The sequence below is a fragment of the Meleagris gallopavo genome, chromosome 3 (assembly GCF_905368555.1).
Source record: "Meleagris gallopavo chromosome 3, MGAL_WU_HG_1.1, whole genome shotgun sequence".
NCBI classification, from domain to species: Eukaryota; Metazoa; Chordata; class Aves; order Galliformes; family Phasianidae; genus Meleagris; species Meleagris gallopavo.
This window is the reverse complement of record NC_139406.1, coordinates 68,423,643-68,445,627: the sequence shown is the minus strand read 5'-3', so window position 1 is coordinate 68,445,627 and position 21,985 is coordinate 68,423,643. Positions and strand designations below refer to the sequence as shown.

Genomic DNA, 21,985 nt, shown 5'->3' with positions numbered 1-21,985 from the left:
GAGATTCAAGGCTCTAAATGCCATTTTAGAGATTTATGATGTACCAGCATTAAAGTATTACCGTCATATTCTCAGCTTTGCCACACACGGATAAAACCTCAAAGTCTGCAAATGTGAAACAAGATCGAGTGTCTCAGAATGCCTGAGGAACACCACAAAGAAGACACAGTGTCCTGGACTGCTGACAATAAAACTTCACAAATTTCACATTCCATCCGATGAAACCTGCATGAATGCCAGCAACTCAGGATGTAGATGTCAATAACAACGCAATGAATTAGGAAAAAAAATATATTATATACTCCCTAATCAAACTTTTTTAACAAAATGCTGAATAAATAAGCACAACAGGATTGGGAAAAGAGTTACGTGGGGAAGAAGACTAGGTGATTTTTGCCTCAGTAAATCTTTGATAACAACAGTAATTTTAATAATAGGCATGAGCAATTTTGAAGTCCAGTAACAGCCAAGAATTCTTTGTGGAAATTCATTTTAAAAAAGCAAACAAAAACAGACAATCTGATGGCTTTCTCACATTTCCTCTGAAGTGTCAATTATCTTCTACTGGAATTGCAAAAAATATCAGCAAGTACTTACAAACATTAAGAAACTCTGAAGATCAATGTGGAAAACAAGCATTTGCATGCCAAACCGGGTCTGAGCAACAGATATTTTCTATGAGACTCTTAATTTTACTTTTCAGGAATACAGTTGCCTACTTCCATCCTTAGGAGGTGAGCTCTACCTGACTAAAACTTCCACATCTTTCCACTAGCAACTTGCCTTGGAAACCCCAAAACCTCCTTTGCTCCAGGTTCTCTGTCTTTACAGGAAGCCCACAGCCCAGGCACAGCATCCACCTGCATTAACTTATTTTGAAAAGGCATGAGACAAGAAGGAAGGAATAGCGTTTGCATCTCCCTAACAAGTTCACTTGCACTATATACATTACAGTGCACTTGAACCTGAGACTATATTCAACATCTCTTTTCCTTTCACTGCACTTATATTGCTTCTAATGCAAATAAGCTTCTTTTTTTAAGAGCCAAAAAGGGGAAATGAAGATGGAAATTAGGAACAATGAACTGAAAACAGAAGAAAAAAAAAAAAAAAATACGCTGTAGAGTTTTCCTGAGGCTTCTTTTATTCCACGAGAGCACAGTTCTTACACGGCTTCTCCATCCCCACCTTGCTACCTTAGAGATGGACCCTTTAAGAACCACTGAACAACAGAACTAAACACAGAACTTGCAAAGGTACTACTGAAACATCCATGCACGTACACTATTTCCAAGAAGAACATCAGGTTTACAGAAATCGTCCTGCACCTCTCAAACACCTAAACGCAATTCCGTCCATTCACTCCCAAAATTTACCAAGATCCAGACGCTTTCCTTGAGGGAAAAAAGTCAAGCACCAGATTGCAAGCATATAAGCATGTAAAGTTCTGTTTCCTAGGCTTAGAAAGCATACCTTTAAAAAGTGTTCTGCTTCTTTTTCTACTGTTATTTTCCATTCCTACTGCTTTCCTGGCAGCCAGACAGAGCTCATTACCAGTTAGTGGCTTTGCCAGTGCACAACAGAGCATGACTCCTTGATGGCTGCCTCCAGAAAACCACCTTGGCTGACAACATGATGCTCCAACACCATTGATGCTGCCACAGATAATAGAAAAGCTTTCAGGAAACGCAACAGAATTCAAACTTGGACTGAGACATAATTCTCAAGTCTTGGATAATGTTTCCATAATCACTCATAATAGGACAGCACCCAGTTAGCCTAAAAATGTGGTCAACCTTTTCTACTCAGCCTGAGTGTGTATACCCCAGTTTCTAACACCATGAGTATATTCTCAAATGAATACCTCAATTTTGCGAGTTCCACTCCTCTTCCACACAGCACTGAGTTCCTCCACTAAATATCTAATATAGTAACAAAACAGATTTAGCTAAAGAGGCACTACACAAAAAGCATCCCTTAATACGGAAAAAAAATAAAAAACAAAAAAACTTTGCTGTCAGATAAGTGTTCTCCCTTTAAAAATTTGATAGAACACAGAGCCTGGCAAACTGCAGTTCTTCAGGATGGCAGAAATAAGGAATCACAGCTGCACTAATAGCTTACTTCCCAAAACACCATTCTACAACACACTAAGGTCTACTAGGCAAGCCAGATGCAAAATACTCCAGACGCATGAAAGGATTACTTGCAGATTTAGGATTCTGGAATAACTTCACACAGACAGATAACAATACTGTTTGGGATCGTGCAGAATGAGCTGACAGTAAGTTACATAACATAAAACATACTTATTCAATTAGCTGTTATTACGAAAGAAAACATGCTCCCCAATGGCCAAATATAACCCAAACCTCTGCCTTTCTCGATCTACTGGTTGTTTGTCTTGCATAGGGTGCCTGGTAGCACATGGGGATGGGGCCAGATGACAGAGATGAAATGAAATAGTCCTTTCTTCTGGAATAGATTTTAGAGTGGCAAAAGCTGGGACAGAGATGCTTTTTTTCATCGTGCTGCTACCATAGAATAGCCTTGGTTGAAAAGGGCCACAATGATCATCGAGTTTCAACCCCCCTGCTATACGCAGGACCACCAACAACTAGACTAGGCTGCCCAGAGCCACATCCAGCCTGGCCTCAAATGCCTTCAGAATGCTATGCTTTGTCTTTCGGAAAAAAATAAGGTTGATAGCACACCAGTGTTTCAGTTGTTGCTGAGCAGTGCTATACAGAGCCAAGAATGTTTCAGTTTTCAGCTTCTCATACTGTCCTGCTAGTGAGGGGGGCACAAGGAGCTGGGAAGGGACAGAATCAGGACAGCTAACCTAATCTGGCCAAAGGGATATGCCACTCCATATGGGATTCACATTACGTAGAAAACTATAAAACTGAGTGGAGATGGCTGAGGGAGGCAGCCACTACTTAGGTGCTGGCTGGGCATCAGCCAGGGAGGTGAGAAACTTTGAACTTTCGAAGCTTTGAACCTCACTTGTTTTATAAATACTTATATTATCATTACTGTTATTTCTCTCTTCCTTTTTGATCCTAGCAACTAATTTTATCTCAACCTAAGAGTTCTACTTTCTGAACCTCCCCTCCCCCCCCCTTCACTCTCTTCTCCCTCATCCCACTGGGAGGAAGGGGAGCAAGCAAAAGTCTGTGAGGCATTCAGCTATCTGCCAGGTCAAACCACAACACAGGCTCCTAAAAACCAGGAAATTCTGGATAAGGGAATCAGTAAACAATACAGTGGAGCTTGCAACATGCAGATTCTGAACTCCAACAATGCAAATTCACACGTCACGAGAGAGATGTTATTCCTGACCCTACAACAGGCATAGGCCAACTAAGGACATGATTGGATCCCTGAGCTGCCATAATGAAAGCAAAACTCTAAGTCATGGACTAGTCTTGTCTTGTAGTTACTGGACTCATCTAATAGAGCACTTAGGAACTGCTAGATTGCAGCAAGCATGTCAACGCTGCAATACCAGAGGAGAGTTCAGACTTGCCCAATTATTGCTTTCATGAAAGAGCAGTGGTATGTTCCTAAAAGCAGGTGCTTCCCAATCTGATAAGCAGAAATACCTAACTTTAAAAAGACAAAAGGACACTCAGCGTGATCCTTCAGCACTTTCTCATCATTGTTGCACATGTAAAGAGCACAGAATAAGAACACATTCCCATAAAATGCCACAACTGCTGCAAGGAGCTGATAGTGAGACTATGACAAACGCAGAAACTGCCCATTTTTCTTCTCTCTTTACAGTCACAACACAGCTGATAAAACCACGTTGCAATACCTGATGCAGTGAGAAGCTGAGTAATAGAAGCATATCAAACCATATCAATCTGAATCATCTTGTAACTACTCTAAGAGTCACACAGAACCCCAAACACAAGTTCCTTCTTCTGATGTTCACTACTTAATATACAGGAAGGAACTGTATTGTTCTTAATGGAACACATGAGATTGTGCTGGTAAAACCATAATGACCACACAGCACATTTTACTGGGGATTATGCAGAGGAAAAAATAGAAGCTACTTTTCAAGAAATCTGAGGCATATGAATGAGACATTGTTTGCTCTATGGGCAATGAATCATCTATTTATACAAGCTTCATCAGGCAGTTTAAATATTTATCCACTGGATTGGCAGCATACTGGTGTAACGAGTCAGGCAACTATTAATAGGTAATTCCTATACATAAAAATCTATCATTAAGTTATTTTTCCAAGTAATATATTTAGAAATCTATTAAAAAAAAAATGCTTTGCAAAGACCAGAAATTATTGCATCTCCTGTTTGCATAATGACTTATAAACGGTCATTTTCAACTACCCTTCTTTTGACCCTTTTTATCCTGCATGTGCATTCATCCTTCAGGTGTATTTGTACTGGTGAGGGCTCTTCACAGTACCCTCCTCACACAAAAGCTTTTTCTATGAAATTTGGGAGACGTTTTGATCCAAGTCAGCTAGTCTATAAAAGGAAGAAAATTAAGAAACACAGATCTCCTGACTTCAAAAAAATACGTATTTTTTTTGCTTTAACAAAGAGAGCACTCAAGCAGAGGAAAATCTATTTCTTGCATTATATTTGATCAGAATATTTTTATACTTCGTGGAAAACAATAACTTATACAACACAAACATCTAAAATTATTCAATCTTTATTCAATTTCTAGGTATAGAGCCACTGATGGATTTCAGATAACAAAGACTATCCAAACAAAAGAAAAACTTGTATCTCACCCAAAACTGACTTTATTTTATTGTAGAAACAAAGTGTCAGCAATCCCACGTTTTAGATTAACCCTTCTCAGAGTCAATTTCAAGCCTAGCATGTTGTGACTGCATTCCAGTTAGCAGATATTAATTCTTAAAAATAGATTTATGGTGACTTAGCAGCCTGCCTGTCGGCTTCTCAGCAGACAGCTACAGCTTCAGAAGAAGCATTAAAGTGTGAAACGAAAGGAAATGAATTGAAAGAATTTCAATTGCTCTTCCTGTGTATCAATGTAACAGATTCAAATGCATGTGTTTGAGAAACTTCAGTTCCTCTTAAAATGAGTAACCTGCCCACGACAACACCACTGTAAAGATTATTAATAGGAAGCAACAGCCTTTGTTATAGGAAAACAAACAAACAAAAAAAACAAAAACCAACCAGTCCAATTAAGTAATAAAAAACAACCAGCAACTCCTTAAAGATTTTAAGAACAATTATGTAATTGCCTTTTTGGCCCCATTTATTGAATGCTTTTCTCTTCCAATACAATGACAGTGTTTTAAATTAAGTGGAATGTGTGGCCTGTAAGCTCAGAGCTGGGCTTTCACCAAACCTGTGCTTTCCTGAACTGCTAAATGCTCTCTAGGAAAAAAAACAATAAAAACACCATGCAGGCTGGAGAAGTTCAATATCTCAGTGCAAATAATAACACTAGCTTCCAGCTGCTAGCTGGAGAACTATACTTTACTACAGCATGGACATCGTGCAAACCCTCCTGTAGTCAAGCAGCAATTCTCCGGTCGTCTGACCTTCCATTCTCTCTAATACCAACTACGTGCACTCAGCATTTATTGCTCCTGGGAGGCAATGCACACGGTGGCTCTGAACACACACATACACACACCCAGCAAATAGGTTGATCCCTGGAGCCATTAGGTGAGTGCCCACGCACTGCTCACCTACTGCGTGGGCTTGCTGATAACCCTCCTGGGTGTGAGAAAATCCAGGAGTTGTCACTATCACCTAATAAGAACACATTCACCTGGCTCAAAGGGTGATGACACACTGGAACAGGTTGCCCAAGGAAGTTGTGGATGCCCCATCCCTGGAGGTACTCAAGGCCAGGCTGGATGTGGCTCTGGCAGCCTGGTCTGGTGGCTGGCAACCCTGCACATAGCAGGGGGGTAGAAACTAGATGATCACTGTGGTCCTTTTCAACCCAGGCCATTCTGTGATTCTATGATTCTAATTGTGCCTTGGATAGAATAGCAAGTCAATACACACACCAGAATCCAGATGCAACATAAGGAGGATCTATAGGAAATAACCCTTCAATCATAGAAGGAAGTCTGATACAAACCATTAAGACAATTTCTTTAACAGAAATTCTGACACAGCAAGCCAGACCCAAAACAAAAATCCTTCAGAAATCTTTTGATCACTGAGCAAAGTCATGCAAACACCTGAGAAGAAGCACCACATGTAAAGTAACGTTAAGCACCAAATGAAGAAATTCAATCCAGATTCATCCAACATCAATCAAGGGAACCATATTTTCACCTCCTGTCTAAGAGATTCAGTAAGCCACACCACAGTGTCAAGTTAATGTTATTAATGTTATTAATAACAATTGATCCAAGAAGTAACACTGCTAGGTTTACCAGGAATTAGTGCTGACAAATGCTAACTTGGCCATGTATTATTTATGTTGGAGGGCATCCTGATTTTCACTGAAAAATATAAAGAATTCATGAGGAAGGAGAGCACGTAAGTTACCATTTCATTTTTCACTAAATAACAGGTATTTCTTAAAGGATACCAAAGCAATGACAGCATTTACCTTACTCTAAATCAGAACAGAGACAAAACTCCACTCCAGGTAATAACATTAAGCTGGCCCACCCACAGAGATGAGATTTTAAGAACTAGCCAAATTACCCCACACCTAACCCCCAGAAACGGATCTTCATCACACCTGTACAGTTACAAAGGCTTGCTTCCCAATAGCATTAATTCTATTAAACATAACACACACACAAAGGAAAAAACCTCTGAGTCCTCCCGAACATCAGAACAGAAAAAAACAAGGACTTCTGTCTGGTTCTCACTTCTCTGCACATCCTTCTTGCTTACTTTTTCTGCTTCTAATGAGTATTGCTAGCACAGTGTTCTGCCTGCTCTCTGAAACAAATCTCACGTCTCCTGCTATACAGGCAGGTGGATCTGTACGCATATATAAAATAAAATAACCATATAAAAGGTAAGTTAATACTTAAAAACTCAAGTGGAAAGAAACCCCACAACCCCACCTAGGGCTCAGCTTGACTCTGAATACTGGTGTATTTTATATATATTACACACTCTTTTTGTACCATTGCTGGAATTTCTCTAACTTGAACTTCTGGAGCCATGAAATGCCCAAGAAAACGAATGCAGGGCACAGTGCTGGAGGACTGTTTTTCACACTTTGAATATGTGCCTGCAGAAGAAGCGGAGAGCTCTCGTGTTTTAACGCTACCCTAGCCAATAACACACAACGGCAAAAAGGAAAAAAACAGATAACTCTGTAAGAACAACAGCTCTGCAGGTGCAAACAGATCTTGTTTGCTGTCATTTAAGGAAAGATGACAGTGTTGCCAAGCTCCTCTCTGAAGCCCGGAGGCGCCGATAAAGCAGCCTTAAGAAGAGGCCCCCGGGACTCGTTCGCGCCCAGGCACGCGCAGCTCCCGGAGCTCGGGGCGCGGCGGGGCAGAGCCTCGCCCAGGAGTGCCGCTCGCTGCTGCTCCCGCTGAGCCGCGTCCCAACAGGAAGGCGCGCACCGCGGCCGCTCGGCTACAGCCGACGCTCAGCGTCCCTCGGCCTGCAGAGAGCGAGGGTGCCCCGGCCCTACCCCACTGCAAAGCACCGCCCGGGCCGGAGGCAAAGCGAGTCCCACGACGGGCAGGCTCCGGGCCCCACGCAGGCAGCGCCCGATCCGGCATCCCGCGGAACAGCCGCCGCCTCCCCTGCACCAGAGCCCTTCGCTTACCTGCGGGGCCGGATCGGGACCGGCGTAGCACTGTACGGACCCTCACCCCACGGCAGCTGTGGCCACGCCCGCACCAAAAGGGGCCGCCCCGCCCCGGGGCACTGAGGAGAGCATGCGCGGCTTCGCGCTGAGAGCTGGCCTTGCTCACTAAGTCGCTCGCATCTTCTCCTCCCCCGGCGGACGGCTTCGGGCGATGGCCGCTGTCGTGGCGGCGCTGGCGCAGCCCCTTCGCCTCCGCCCCGCCCTCCTTGGGCCGCTCCTGAGGGAGGTGGCGCGAGGTTGGCGGGGGGTCGGCGGGAGCGAGGTACCGGGCGGCGGCGGCTGTGCGGGCCCGCTGTGCTGGGCTGTCCGCAGCGGCGGGAGGCGGTGCAAAGGGTTGTTTCTCTGGAAGTTGGGGTCTTCGTGCTCCTTTGAAACCATAGCAAGAGAAAAGATTTAATTCGGAGTTACGGTGTTTATTAACGTTCGCCTTGTGATCCACGGCAGGTGCTTAAAAAAAGCCTTAGGAGGGGGGTTACGCTCGCCACGGGGTCCTTCGTGCTCTGTGAGGCTCTCAGGCTGGTCTCTGGCTCTGCTGTGGTTCATGCCAGCTTCAAAGGTAATGCACGAGGAAGGCAGTGCTGTTAGTTTGCCTCTGTTTTTTGTTAGTGCTCTCACGTGGGTTATGCACTTAAACTGCTGAGAGATGTCAGTGTCATTTCTATGCGAAACAAGGAAGAGATACTGTGTAAATAAGAGTAAAAGGAAATGCCTGGTAGACACACAAAGAAATAGAAGCCTAATGACTTAGATAAAGTCTAAAACACCTAGCGAGCACTTTGTTGAAAAGTTTGAATTCTCAGCCTTCAGTCATTATGACAGTGGTGCTCAGAGCAGCTCAGGAAGCAAACGTAACCCACAAAGTTAGGAAGATGTAGCATGCAGTCCAATGTCCATGTGGACTAAAACAGTTGGGAGTCAGGATTTAGGGAGAGCAGAGTTAAAATGTTACCCGGAGTGCTCTTATCTACAGTGAGTTCTGTTCTAGGAGCTTTTTCAGTTGGAGTTGTGTAGTTCAGTAGTATTCGTTGTTTTTTGTTTTTTTTTTTTTTATTTTATTTTTTATTCCATAATGAAAACCACACTGCTGCAAAACACAATGGCCATATCACAGTTGCCTTGTTCAGCAGATAATTTGAAAAAAACAGAATGCTTACACAAGAGAGAAATTTCTGAAGCAGGACTTGAGCTTACGTTTTCACTTAGATGTTTGATCACAAATCAAGGACTAATGCCAGAGATAAGCGTGCCTGAATATCCTAAGAAATTAGACAGAGCATTGGACTTGAAAATATCTTTTTTTTTTTTTTAATGTTTTACTGTTGGCAGAACAATAAACATAGAATTTGGTTGTTTTTTTTTTTTTCTATACAGCTTCAAAAGAATGATCAACCTGCTTCCATTTGTGTTTTTTTCCCCTCCTAACTCCATTTGTTCTCATGTTGGAATCCTGTATTATGTATTGTCTGTGAAATGTTAATTCATGTACTATATACGTATATATATCAGATTATTACATTAATTCATTTACATATTTATCTTACTGCATCACTTTGCTGCAGGGAAGTTGGACTCATTGCAGGCAGTTGGATTAGATGACCTTTAATTGTCCCTTCCAACTCAAATGATTCTGTGATTCTATGATTATATTCAGCTAGTTGTGGAAATAGTGATCCCACATCTCTGTTGCCAGTTTTAAAATGTTTTGTAGAAAAACATATTTAAATGTCATAAGTACGATGGATGCTGAGGGCATAAATGGATGCACTAAAAAGGCAGCTCTGATTTTTTCAAAATCCTTAAGAATTTCATCTGGAAGATCTCTGAGCAGCATTTCATTTTGGTTTGCTGAGTAAAAGAATGAACCCTACTCAGCCTGCAGTTGTCTTTAGCAAAACTGTGGAACCATATGAAAACCAAGAAGAAAATTATGTGTATGTGTGTGTGTGTGTGTGTGTGTGTATATATATATATTTATTTATTTAAAGTGATTAGATTTAAACTCTGTGCATTTACTAATGAAAGTGTTTCAGCACTCACTACTCTACTGCATTTGCTTTTCTGGTCATATTTTTCATGCCTTTTTTTTTTTTTTTTTTTAATTTCCTGCTGTTTTCACAAAGAAATTGCTTCTGCTGTCTGGTGTGTTAAGAAAAACGCTATTAAGTGTTAAATCCATTAAGCACCCTAAGCTCTCTGCGCTACTGAAAGCCATTTCTTAATTCTGTATATTTGGCACTGTATCTCCACCTAGTTCACTGTAAGTAGCTTATCTGAGTCTACCATGCAGTTGTGTACGATGGCCTAAAAAATTCCTAACTTGTTCTTTGTGTTTCAGTTAAATTGTCTTGCTCTAAAACATTTTGTTTATGCCTTAATATCCTAATTAAGTGTAATTTGTTCTTCTGTTTCCACATTTTTCATCTGTTCTTAAGTGGAAGAAGTTATAGAGCAAGCAGACTACCTGTATGGGAGTGGAGAAACTGAAAAGCTCTATCGGTTGCTGGTTCAGCACAAAAATAGGTACTTGACTGCACTGAATATCTTCATGTTACTTTGACTTCTTTTTTTGTGTTTTTCTGTGCCAGAGTCCAACTAATATTCTTGTTATGGTATGCTGGAGAGCCTTCTTTCAACTTCTTTTTAAGTAGGAGAGCATTCTTGATTTTTTTTCCATCCTGGTAGAAAAGTGAATGAAGAAAGGACATAGTGATAAGATGAGAGGAAGTTCAAGTTATATTAGGGGAGGTTCAGTCTGGCTATTAGGGAAAATTTCTTAGAAAGAGTGGTGAGGTATTGAAATGGGCTGCCATAGGAGGTGTTTAAGAACTGTGTGGATGTGGGCCTGGCTTAATGGGCATGGCTTAGTGGGCAATATTGGTGGTAGGTGGATGGTTGGTAGAGGTCTTTTCCAACCTTAATGATTCTGTCTGATTGTTAGCTGAATGCAGTTGTGGAAACTGAGGGTTAGCACCACAGTTTTTCATTCTTGCAGGGAGATTTTTTTTTTTCTTTGTTTGTTTTGTTACTTAGAAAATGCTTTAAAATATACTAGAAAAAGTTGCAGTTGTGCGTAGATGCATTGCAATGACTAGAGTACCTAGAATTTAGGTATTGAAAACTTTTGGGAGTCATTGTTTCATTTCATGTTCATTGCTGATCAGCTACTCCTCCTTTTAGTTTTCATTTGTCCCCTGTTAGGATTTGAGTCTGAATGAAAAAGCTCCTTAGTTATCTCCTCAGGCAGTGTATAACGTCAGGCTTCTATCTGTTGCTTGTTACCTTTAAGTTCTGTGCAGCCCAAATGCCAGATGATAATGCTATTGTTATATCACCCTCTTGAGATACATATTGAAAGACTGATTCGAGACCTTTGCTTGCTTTGTTGCCATTATTTCAAATGTTGATGTTTCTGTTCATAACTAGTGAGGATGCAGAGTTGTTATGGCGGCTGGCACGAGCGTCACGAGATTTAGCTCAGCTCAGCATTACTTCTGCAGAAGAGAAAAGACAACTGGCATATGATTCCCTTGAGTATGCAAAAAGGGCACTGGAAAAAAATGAAGCAAATTCTGCAGCACACAAGGTAAGCCAAACAAAATAACGTAACTGAAATCTTGTTCTTTGATTTCTGCCAGTGGAAACCTCAAGTAATGTCACCGTTCTGTTTCAGCAAGCTTGTGTGTAATTTAACTTTTCAGTTAAAAATGAGTGACTCTGACTGTAATTCTCAGTCACTTCTAGTTCTTGTTGATATGTTTCTGAGATTAGAGGATACAGGAAATGAAAGCTGGTTCAATGTGTGCAGGATCATACCATTTACAGTTGGTCTCCTCTGACATAGCGTAAAAAACGTTTCACACACCACCCTTCCAGCATGCTGTATATGTGTACCAGTAGTTCTGTAGAGTTTTGTTGGAAAGATTTCGGGTCTGGCTTTATTCTGCTGTTGTTTTGGGCTGCTTCTCTCAAGTAGGAAGGTAACAAAGTATGATCAACAGTGTTGCCATCTTGGGTAAGAAGAGGACATTGATTCCATTATCTGCTCAGGCTAGCGCTTTGCTTGGCTGCTAAAACTGTTCATAACAAATACTTGCTGGGTGGTGGTGATAGCTGTCCTGTTTTTTGTTTTTTTGTTTGTTTGTTTTTAATGTTAGTAGATATAGTGGTTTATTAAATATTTTAATTTTGTACTTTGAATTACAGTGGTATGCGATTTGTCTCAGTGATGTTGGAGATTATGAAGGAATCAAGGTTAAAATTGGAAATGCCTTTGTTATCAAGGAGCACTTTGAGGTAATTTAAATGACTGCCTTAACGTGTCTAATACATAGATTGTGTGCGAGTTAGGAATTATCTTTTGGTGAAACTTTGCAAATGTGAAATCTCCTGGTATCAATTTGATTTGAGGGTTATTGTGCTGGTTCTGGGTTCCAAATCAATGAGGGATGCAACTTAGCTCCTACATTAACAAGTCCCTGTGGAAGAGAGTGTTGAGACAACTGAAGTGCTGCTGACATCTCTTAGGCCTATATTAAGTCTAGCTGTGCTACTGAGAAAAGGGTGTGTGGCTATCACTGTAACTGTGCATTAGGTAGCAGTGAAAGACAACGGCTGGAAAAGATGAAGGTCTGCTGACTAATTTTGTTCTACGAGAAATAAGATCAAAATCTCAATATGTCGAGTCTTATGTGAGACTGACCTGCTAAACTTAACTGCTCAGAAGTCTGTCAGTATCTAGAGGTTTTGGAGATGAGTGGATTCAGTTATGCACAGAGCAAACACTGCATCTTTGAAATTCTACACAGGGGTTATTGTGGTTTAATTAATAGTAGGGCAACAAGTCAGCTTGTTTTTTGTTGTTGTTGTATTTTAAGCCAGATGTGTCAATAAACTTTTTTTTTTTTTTTCTTTAATAATTAATTTTATTTTCCTCCTGCACTAGAGAGCCTTTGAACTGAATCCGAAAGATGCAACATCAGTTCATCTTATGGGCGTTTGGTAAGTTAACATGTGGCAAAGAAAAATGCTAGAATATACGCCAGAATACGGCAAAGAACAATGCTGGAATAATTCAGTAAGCCTGCTTAATGGGAAGATTTAATCATGCCTGTAAAGCATCTGGCTGTTAACTCTCAGAAAGATGAAAAATAATTGTTCATTTTAGTTCTGTGTTTTACTATATTAAAATATCAAAAACTTATTTGCAGATGTGTGTGTATCTCCACAGCCCACGTGAGAGGCTGTGAGCTCTGCTCATTTTGTTCTGGCTAGTATGAATGGAGACAAAATTCAGCGCTGAATCAATATTGAATTTCACTGATGGCTGCCACTTAATACAACCTCTGTTTTGGGAAAAGCAACCAAATGCGATAGATGTTCAAAATACTGTATTTTAAAAATTACACTTAAATAAATGCAGCTTATGAGTGCATATGCATTAACTAAAATCTCTGAAACTGTATTTACTGCTTAGTGAAATTTGTACTGTTACTGTTGCAGTGCAGGCAAAGGTCTAGAAGTACAGCTTTTTGTGCTAATGGCCACATTTCTGTGGAGGCAGTTTGGCTGAATGCAGCATCTTTAATTTTTTAGTGGGAGTCTCCAGGCACTGTTTCTGGTTATTTAGTGTGGCAGCTTTGGCCTCTGTCAAATGTTCTATAAGGAAGCTCAGACGAATAGATTGACAATAAATATAGCCTAAGTATTCGTAGCATAAATAAATAAATAAAAATTCACAGCCACCTTTTATATAGCTTTTCTAGGCTGTTGGATGTCAGTGGAAACTACAATCTATAGCTCTGAAGTTTTGTGTTAGTTTACAGATCTCAGTTTTTCCATATTTCAGCACTATTTATTCCCACATGACGTAAGCACTGCAGCAGCTCAAGTGTTTAGGCAGATATGTATGTTCCCAACTAAATGAGTTTTGCCATGTCCATTTTGAGATAGAAGGTCTGCTCTGGAAAAGCACTTAAGATGTTGTAGAAAAGATGATGAGAAATACTGGGTCTGCTATTGCTTTTGGCACTAAAATAATCACATATTGTATTGTTAATTATATTCATTACTGAGTCCCAGTGCTTCTTTGTCTGAAGCTGGATTTCAGTAACACAATTCTTGAGCCATATTCTGTAGTGTATCCTGGACTGACCCTGTCTTATTCACATTTCTGATAAGGCACACCTGTTGGCAAAATGTAACTGGGATGGTGTATTCAGTGTCCTGCCCTCTCCTGACCCCCAGGCACTTCTATATTTGCATTCATTAATTGTTCACCTCCTCCCATATGCTCTGCTTCACACTAATAATATAAATATTCCTACAATCACTGTGTGAGACTAATACAAGAAAGTAGCGTTGTTTAATGTGGAATCTGGAATGTTCTATGTACATAGAATACTTAAATATTTAATTCTTTCATCATCTCTGAAATAGGTAACTGATTACCTTTGTTAATCAGTAGGTAGGAATGGCCTAGCTTAGAACACAGCCGTTTGATTGCTCTCGTTATTTTCATTCTTATCAAAGTCTGTCAGGCTGCAGACCTGCTTTTGTAGGCAATGTTGGAGTAAGTTGCGCTCGGTTATTGCAGATATTTTAGAGCAATATGAAAAATGCATTAATAGCTAAAATACTACAAGCTGAAAGGCTGTCTGGTGGTTAATAACTGTCTCCAGCCTCATGTACTCAAAGCTCCCAGTAAAAGATGCACCAAAACATCTAGCAGCAATTTCAAACACTTGGAGTTGGGTTGGGCAGTTGTAAGAACTTGTGCTGTGACTGCGGTTGTTGTGGCTCTTGGCAGTAGCTGGTTATGACATCCAAGATACGAACGTTGATTCCAAACAGAGGAGTAATGTGAAAGTTATATACAAATGTTTCCTTCTGCTCCAGGTGTTACTCCTTTGCTGAATTGCCATGGTACCAACGAAAGATAGCTGCAATGCTGTTTGCAACACCTCCGACTTCCACATATGAAGAGGTACAGTGGGAAAATGTTTCACGTTATTATTCACCCCACAAAGCTGTTGATGTATTTTTACTAATTTCCTTGACAGAACTGACCTCTTAGAAGTTCTTAGAATAGCAAGCAATGCCAATTATTTTCTAAACAAAACTGTTCTGATGGAATAGATATGGACTTGTGAGTTTGCAGCTATCGTTAATAAAGTGAGAACAAAACGGGAGAGTGAGGTACGTTTAAAAATCCAGTAAGCCTGGAATTTTTTCAACTATGGCACATAGAACAGTGAAAAATGATTTTGTGAGATTTCTGCAGCAGAGAATAGCAAGCTATATGGAACCTCTTTACTATGATCACAGCAGATAGCTGTGTGCTAGTTTCAGTGCAGATGATTTATAGAATCATGTTATACTTTGGCTTTATCTGATAGGAGTATTAGAGTTCTTCCCTTTATTTTAAATGCAAAAAGCAACAGCTTGATTTATTATTATCCACTAATGAATACCTTTTTCTCATTCACTGGTACCATAACGTCTGTTTTTCAGAGAGGTTGAAGTATTTTTGGTGGTCTTTGCTGTGAAAATTTCTGCTGTCAGATACCCTGAATCTTACTGTGCAGAGGTCTGTGTTCTGGGGTGTCTAACACAGTATGCATCTTATTTATGTGCACAGATATAACAGCTTGAAAACTAGATTGGTCACAGAAAAGCTTCCTGTAGCTGCTCTAATCTTTGTGTTCTGTTAGAACAATAAAATCCCTGGCGCACAATCTGTTGTTGTTTTAAGTTGAGCGGGATGAGGAGTCACTAGAAAGTAATTGCAGAAGACTGCTTGAAAAACAGAAAGTTATTGAAGAGCTGATTGAGGGCAAAAAAAAAAAGAAAAAAGAAAAAGAAATAGAACTCTGTAATGGAATGTCAAGCTTTTGAGTTTTGCTGAAAATTACCCTTAGAAGAATACAGTATCAGCCAGGATTTCCGCAGAACTTTGCCAATCCCAACATCGAGCTCTGCAGCAGTTCAAGTCACTGAAGAAATAAAACCAAATTCTGTAGGTGAGCCATGCTGATAAGACTGATACAGTTCAGTACAAAAACTGCTTTGTAGATGCATTGCCACTGTAAGGTTTGTGGCAGTATTTTCTCTCCAGCTGGTGGCATCAGGAGGAGATAAGAATGAAGGTTCTGAGGAGCGGGATGGAAAGCTAGCTGAAAAATGTGTGTGCATTTCATAAGGGTTTACTCTCTTTGGGTAGGATGATACTGGATGATGCTTTGCAGGAATTGGTTCTTCCCAAAGCATTTGTCGATATTAATGACAAGATCTTTTTTCAGTTATTAAGTTTATACTTGACAGCTAGCTTGGAGGGATTGTAGATGCGCTGGAAGGTAGAAATAAAAATGATCTTGACAAGTTGAAGACTAGAAATAGAGCATCAGAATTTTTAAGGACAAGTAGAAGGTGCTGTACTTAAACAAGAATGACAGCGGCAGGGAATGGCTGGAATAATAGTGCTGTTGAGAAGAGGTCCAATCTGATTGTACACCAAATGAGTATCATGCTGAATTCCTGCAAATAAGATGATGGATGGGACAAACAGATGTCTTTCCTCAGCTATGTTGAGCATGCGCAGTGATTTGGTTTGACTACTGTGCTCACCTCAGTGTGCCTGGTATTAAAGACAGCCTTATCTTTTGCAGGCCCTTCGTTACTTCCACATGGCGGAGGAAGGTAATTCTTGTTGGTTTGTGCAGACGCCATATTCGCTTTTGTTGCAAATTATTGTATCTTGAATAGTGTGCAACTATAGCAGCACAATACCGTCACTGCAGGAGTTGTTATCACACTCCCTGGTGGTCTAGTGGTTAGGATTCGGCGCTCTCACCGCCGCGGCCCGGGTTCGATTCCCGGTCAGGGAAAGCATTATTTTGCAGTAGGCCTCCGCCGTTAGAACGGCGTAACGGTGTTCCGGGCGGAGTCCGGCTGCGCGCTACGTCAGCCCGCGGGCCAGGAACGGCGGTGGTTCTTAAGTCAGCGCTTAACCTGCAGTACTGGGTGCAGTTCTGGGCGCCCCTCAGTGTCGGAGACGGCCACGCAGTGGAGAGAGTCCAGCAGGGGGCCACCGAGATGGCGTAGGAACTCGAGCACACAGAAAGGCTTGGGGGGTGGAGGAGGGGCGAGCCTCGTAACTGTAAATACCTGAAGAAGTGCCGAGAGGACGCAATAGAGCCAGGCTGGGCTCTGCTAGGTGGTGCCCAATGCCGGGACACGGGCAGTGGGCACAAGCTGGAGTGCCGGAGAATAGGCAGTTAGAAGCTGTGGGTCTGATATCTTCTTTGGATACCTTCAGAAGCCCACGTGGGCTCAGGGTTGCTCGTACTTGAGCAGGTTTTGGGATGCATGGTGTTTGGGGTGCGTTGGGGGGTCCTTCATGCTTTTTCCTGAGGCATTCGACTGGAATGTGTTATTGCAGGGCAAAGAGGCAAACAAAAGTGAAGTTTCTACATCAGCCATTCTTGTTCATTCTTAATGTTCCAAAACCCCCTGTATTCTCAATAGGATGACAGAGACGACACTTTTATATGATTTCAGTTGTCACTGGGATCAGAGTACCTATCCAACTGGCAGCAAAAACTGTTGTCATAAAAGAAAGTATGTAACTATTATTTCTCCATGAGAGAAGCCCCAAGTAAAACTGACAAGCTAAAAGATAAGGGAAGGAAATGTTCTGTGAAAGAGTTCTGTATAGATGTGTCAGTGAAGTCTGAAAGAAAGGTTTATTATCTGCCTTTCCCTGTGTGTCCGCTACTGCAGCTGTGGACTGGAATGGTAGACTTCACCTTAAAGCATGCCTCCAAAACACTTTCGTATGTTTACCTGTATTTGATGTTATATGTATACATAAATAGAAGGGCTGCTTTGAAAGTAGTGCCTCCTATTTTATTACATGGCCTACAGTGTCAAAGGCAGATGGTGGTATGGCAGTAGAGGTTGAATCTTCCCACCTATGTGCCATTTCATTTTGTTGCTGTGTGACAGATGGCTGTGGAGGGGCAGCCTAACAAAGTGGCATCTGACATGGAAGTGCATAGGAAGCAAAGGTATGTCATTGACTGCCTCCATGTGGAACAAACGGCACCCACTGACATTCACTGATGCTTACTGAACATTTATGGAGACCAAACAGTGGATGTCTGCACAGTGGTTGCATTTCTGTAGTGGCACAGTGTTCACTTCTGCTGTTGCAGACTTTTACAAACATGGCATGCAAAGTCTTGTTCATTGCTGGGGAAAATGCACAGCTAATCATAGTATCATAGATGTTGGAAGGGACCTCTGGAGATCATGGAGTCCAACCTTCCTGCTAAAGCAAGTCCCCTACAGTAGGTTACACAGGAAGAGTGCCCAGACAAGTCTTGAATATCTCCAGAGAAGGAACTCCACAACCTCTCTGGGCAGCCTGTTCCTGTGCTCAGTCATCCTCACAGTAGAGAAGTTCTTTCACATGTTTGTATGAAACCTCTTGTGTTGCATTTTGTGCCTGTTGTCCCTTGTCCCATTGCAGGCGTTACTGAAAAGAGCCTGGTCCAATCCATTTGATTCCCACACCTCGGATATTTATAAACATAGATGAGATCCCCTCTCAGTCTTTTCCAGGATGAACAGTCTCAGGTCCCTCAGTCTTTCCTCATATGGGAGAAATTCTAGGCCCCTAATCATCTTTGTGGCCCTAAATAATAGTAGTGACGTGTTGAAAAATAGTGTTTTGTAGCTGAGAAACTGCTCTATCAAATAGTGTTATTGTGCCCATTGTAACTGTTGTAGTTTCCATACGAAAATAAATAGGAGGCATTACTTTTGGAGCAACCCATATATCTTACGTAATTTTTATATTATATATAACAATATGATATATGTTTTAGTATATCTTTTTTTTTTTAAACTGATGTTAGTGTATCCTTTTGTGCAGCTATGATTTTTGCCTGCTGGAATTTGAAATGTTAAGGACAGAGGAATAGTCAATGACTAAAAAAAATCTAACAAGTATTGGAGTATATAACCCTGATAGTGCTAAGGGCAGAGCTACAGCTTACTGTTGAAGTTCATGCATACTACAGACTGGGTCCCCCAGTTGGAAGAGGGGATGGGAGCAGGCAGCACTCTTGCTCTCAGCCTCTGTCTCCTTTATCAAACTGCACTTTTTCTACAGCAAGGCATTTACCTGCATATGTGTACTTCATAGTTGTGCAAAATGCGCTAGCTAATGTAACCATATAGGAGACTAAAGTCTATAATTTGTAGCAGTTTACACTGTGTTCCTTTTGATCCAAAGCCAAAATAATATTAGTCTTCTTCTGAAATGAGGATTTAAAGGAGGGATGCTATACCGTGGTTTTGATAGTATGCTGCTCGTTATCACGGAATGCTTTTCTCTCCTGTCTCTGTACAGCTGACCCAAATTTCTACAGCAAAAATTTACTCTTTCTGGGGAAGACATACCTGAAGTTAAACAACAAGAAGATGGCTCTTCTGTGGTTAAGCAAAGCAAAGGATTATCCTGCACATACAGAAGAGGATAAACAGGTAGGAAGCTAAGAACTGAAATGGTAACCAACCTCTGTCACATCATGGAAACAGAGTGGCTACCTCAGTAACTTCTAGCTAAGTACCTGTATTTCTGCATCACACCCAGACACCAGAAAATCCTGTCTTGTAAGGCTCTGAATACAATGGTTAGAGATATTCTGTTAATAAAAAACAGTGATGGCTTTCTGGTGTGAACAACTACCCATCCTTAACTGTTGCTGAGGTTAAGGCAGGCACCTGAGTTAACTTCTTCTAAAATGCTGCACAGCTGCTAAACAGAGGTGACACCCTCTCCCTTCTGTTGGTCACTGTGTAAAACAGAATTGTCATTGGTGCCACAAACATAGGAACCTAAACAGTGTAGTCCAGTAAGAAGGAAACTGAACTGCTGCAGAGAAGCTGGAATTCTTGTGTTTGGCAGAGGTAGGGCCAAGTAGGTATTCTGAACTTTTTTCACCTCCTACTGCCTGCAGTATTGGGCTGCCCAATACTTGCAGTGCCTGCATGCTTGCAATGTGAGGGTCAGAAGCTTTTTATTCCTTAGGTACCACTGATCATCAAATTTTACTATATTTTACTCAGAATCCTTAGGCACAGGGAGTCTGGCAAACAGTCTTTCATATTCCTTTAACTGCTGTCTGTAGTTTTCAGAACTCTAGGTTGGTTGGTTATGTCAGGAATAGGGTAACTCAGTACAAGCTACTTTTAGGCTAATAGTAGCAAATCAAGAGTTCATCTACTGCATTCAACCCAACTAAACAATATGTTTGATAAGTCAATTATACTGAAAAGTCTGGTTTAAGAGGTTTATCCCCATCCATGTTTAAAACATTAAGCATCTTAAACTAGGGGAAAGTAACTGACTAGTCTTAAAATAACAAATCTATAGAATTGTGGTGAAGCTTTGGAGTGTTTCCATGATAATAAGCTTTGCTAGAAAAGCCTGTAAGCACAGAGTATTATTTTGTTACGAGTGTATTTTTATATTTCAGGTACAGAAAGAAGCTTTGGAGTTGCTTAATTCTATATAACAAGAAACAAGATACTGGGAATTCAGTATCTCAGAGTAAGCAGCATAGGAAAAGGAATCTAAATACTATTTTTTTTTCTCTTGAAGTTGTTAATAAAATTACTATTTCTATTTCTTGTTTCAATTAAACTATCAACTGAAAGACCTGTTTTATTATGTCAATCTGTCTGTTAACTTAGAGGAGAATAAAAGGCTTTGTGTATTTATACCTATAAATACACAGGGGAAGGGGGTGATGCATGTTTTTACACTTCACCTGTGAGAAACTAATATAACTTTTAAGGAAAAGAGATACAGAACCACAGTATAATTATGATTTTTTTTTTTCCTAAAGCATTCTGCTGTATTGTGAAACTTCTTTCATACTTAAAAGCATACTGTACACAAAACGACTTCTGTGAGCCTTACTGTAACAGCACCTTACCTGTGCTTCTGCTGCAGAAAGCAATACGTGCACAAAGAGGAAAACGGTAGATTCCTCAGTAAAGATTTAGGAAAAACCTACTTATTTACCTCCATGCAGGAAGAAAGGCACACACAACCTAGAACTAGAAAGCAGCTCCACATCAGTTTGCTTGTCTGAGCCCAAGCTTTTGCTGTTTGCTCCTCTTTGGACCTCTCTCCCCTCCCAGTACAGATTGACTGAAAGCAATGGCAGTGCAGGATTACAGGAACTCCCAGGTTAATCTCATACACACACAATTATATGAATTATTTGGTTTGGGTTTTTTGCCTCTTAAGAACCATACCTGTAGTCAGTCCTTGGAAGCCAGTTATGTCCATATGTAGAGAATGCTACAGGGTGGTGGTGGTTTTTTTTCTTGCTCACTAACTCTTACCCCTAGGAAAAGGTTGCAGTTATGAGACAGCTAAAGTTAGCAAATCAATAAAGAAACTACATTCTTGTGATGTGCTGTCTTCTTTATTATTATTGTTTTGATAACTTACTCACAGATTCACAAAGTTCAGCAGTTGGTAGCGGGTTACCAAGTCACTCATTAGTGCAAATTCATAAAGTTCAACTGTATGACATTTTAGTCCTCTGAACTGTAAGGTTCACTTCTGTTGCCCTGCCTTTGACTTCTTTCAAGCTTCCTCCATTTCTAACCTGTAAGTCATAGTTTTGGTGATATTACACTCGAAATCAACGATGTGTTTATGAAAATGGCTTTGCAGAAGATATGCGGTATAGTATGAAAATCTTTCAAATATAAGTTGTTGAAACTCTTAGGGAAAGTTCATGTAAGATAATGCTCTCGTTGGGCCATGTGCAGTACCACTGTTATCAAAGCTACATACAGCTTAGCAGCTCCACAGTAAACTGTGCCATTTTGAATACAAAGCCTCCAGAGAATCCAGTCTGTAGAAAAATAAAGGTTTGGCAGAATTCAGTGAATTCAGATGCTGTATCGGAAAGATACAAGAACAGATATAGCTGTTTTTTCTGCGTGTACACTTTTAACAGTGCAATATGATATGTTACAGAAATGTTTTTAATCTTATTTTAAGAAATCATTTTTATGTGTGTACAAAATTCTGTATAAGTTAAATGTAATGGAATTTACAGTTAATATTAAAGCATAA

The 21,985-nt window shown here is 40.7% G+C and overlaps 2 protein-coding genes and 1 non-coding gene across 7 annotated transcripts in view; 2 read left to right on the top strand and 1 right to left on the bottom strand.

Moving 5' to 3' along the window:
- CPNE3 (copine 3) overlaps window positions 1–7,935 on the bottom strand; it is a 28,729-nt gene extending 20,794 nt beyond the window's left edge. For 2 of the 4 annotated variants that reach the window (XM_085221372.1, XM_085221371.1), the window contains exon 1: window positions 7,780–7,935. The gene's annotated coding sequence lies outside the window, so the exon portion shown is untranslated. The remainder of the gene's footprint in view (window positions 1–7,779) is intronic. The other 2 variants (XM_085221370.1, XM_085221369.1) reach the window with 2 other exon arrangements.
- A 16-nt stretch (window positions 7,936–7,951) lies between these two features.
- On the top strand, window positions 7,952–20,543 carry RMDN1 (regulator of microtubule dynamics 1). Of its 2 annotated transcripts, XM_085221375.1 has the most exons (10): window positions 7,952–8,083; window positions 8,266–8,377; window positions 10,254–10,341; window positions 11,245–11,404; window positions 12,025–12,114; window positions 12,764–12,819; window positions 14,716–14,803; window positions 16,485–16,515; window positions 19,235–19,368; window positions 20,364–20,543. In XM_085221375.1, the coding sequence occupies exons 1-10, from the start codon at window positions 7,973–7,975 to the stop codon at window positions 20,400–20,402; spliced, it is 909 nt and encodes a 302-aa protein (XP_085077501.1). In that variant the 5' UTR covers window positions 7,952–7,972; the 3' UTR covers window positions 20,403–20,543. The 2 variants fall into 2 exon arrangements, 1 of the variants encoding a protein (XP_085077501.1); XR_014882608.1 differs by lacking the exon at window positions 16,485–16,515.
- On the top strand, window positions 16,632–16,703 carry TRNAE-CUC (transfer RNA glutamic acid (anticodon CUC)). The gene has a single exon. It is a non-coding gene; the product is annotated as a tRNA-Glu (tRNA).
- Window positions 20,544–21,985: the final 1,442 nt, after the last annotated feature.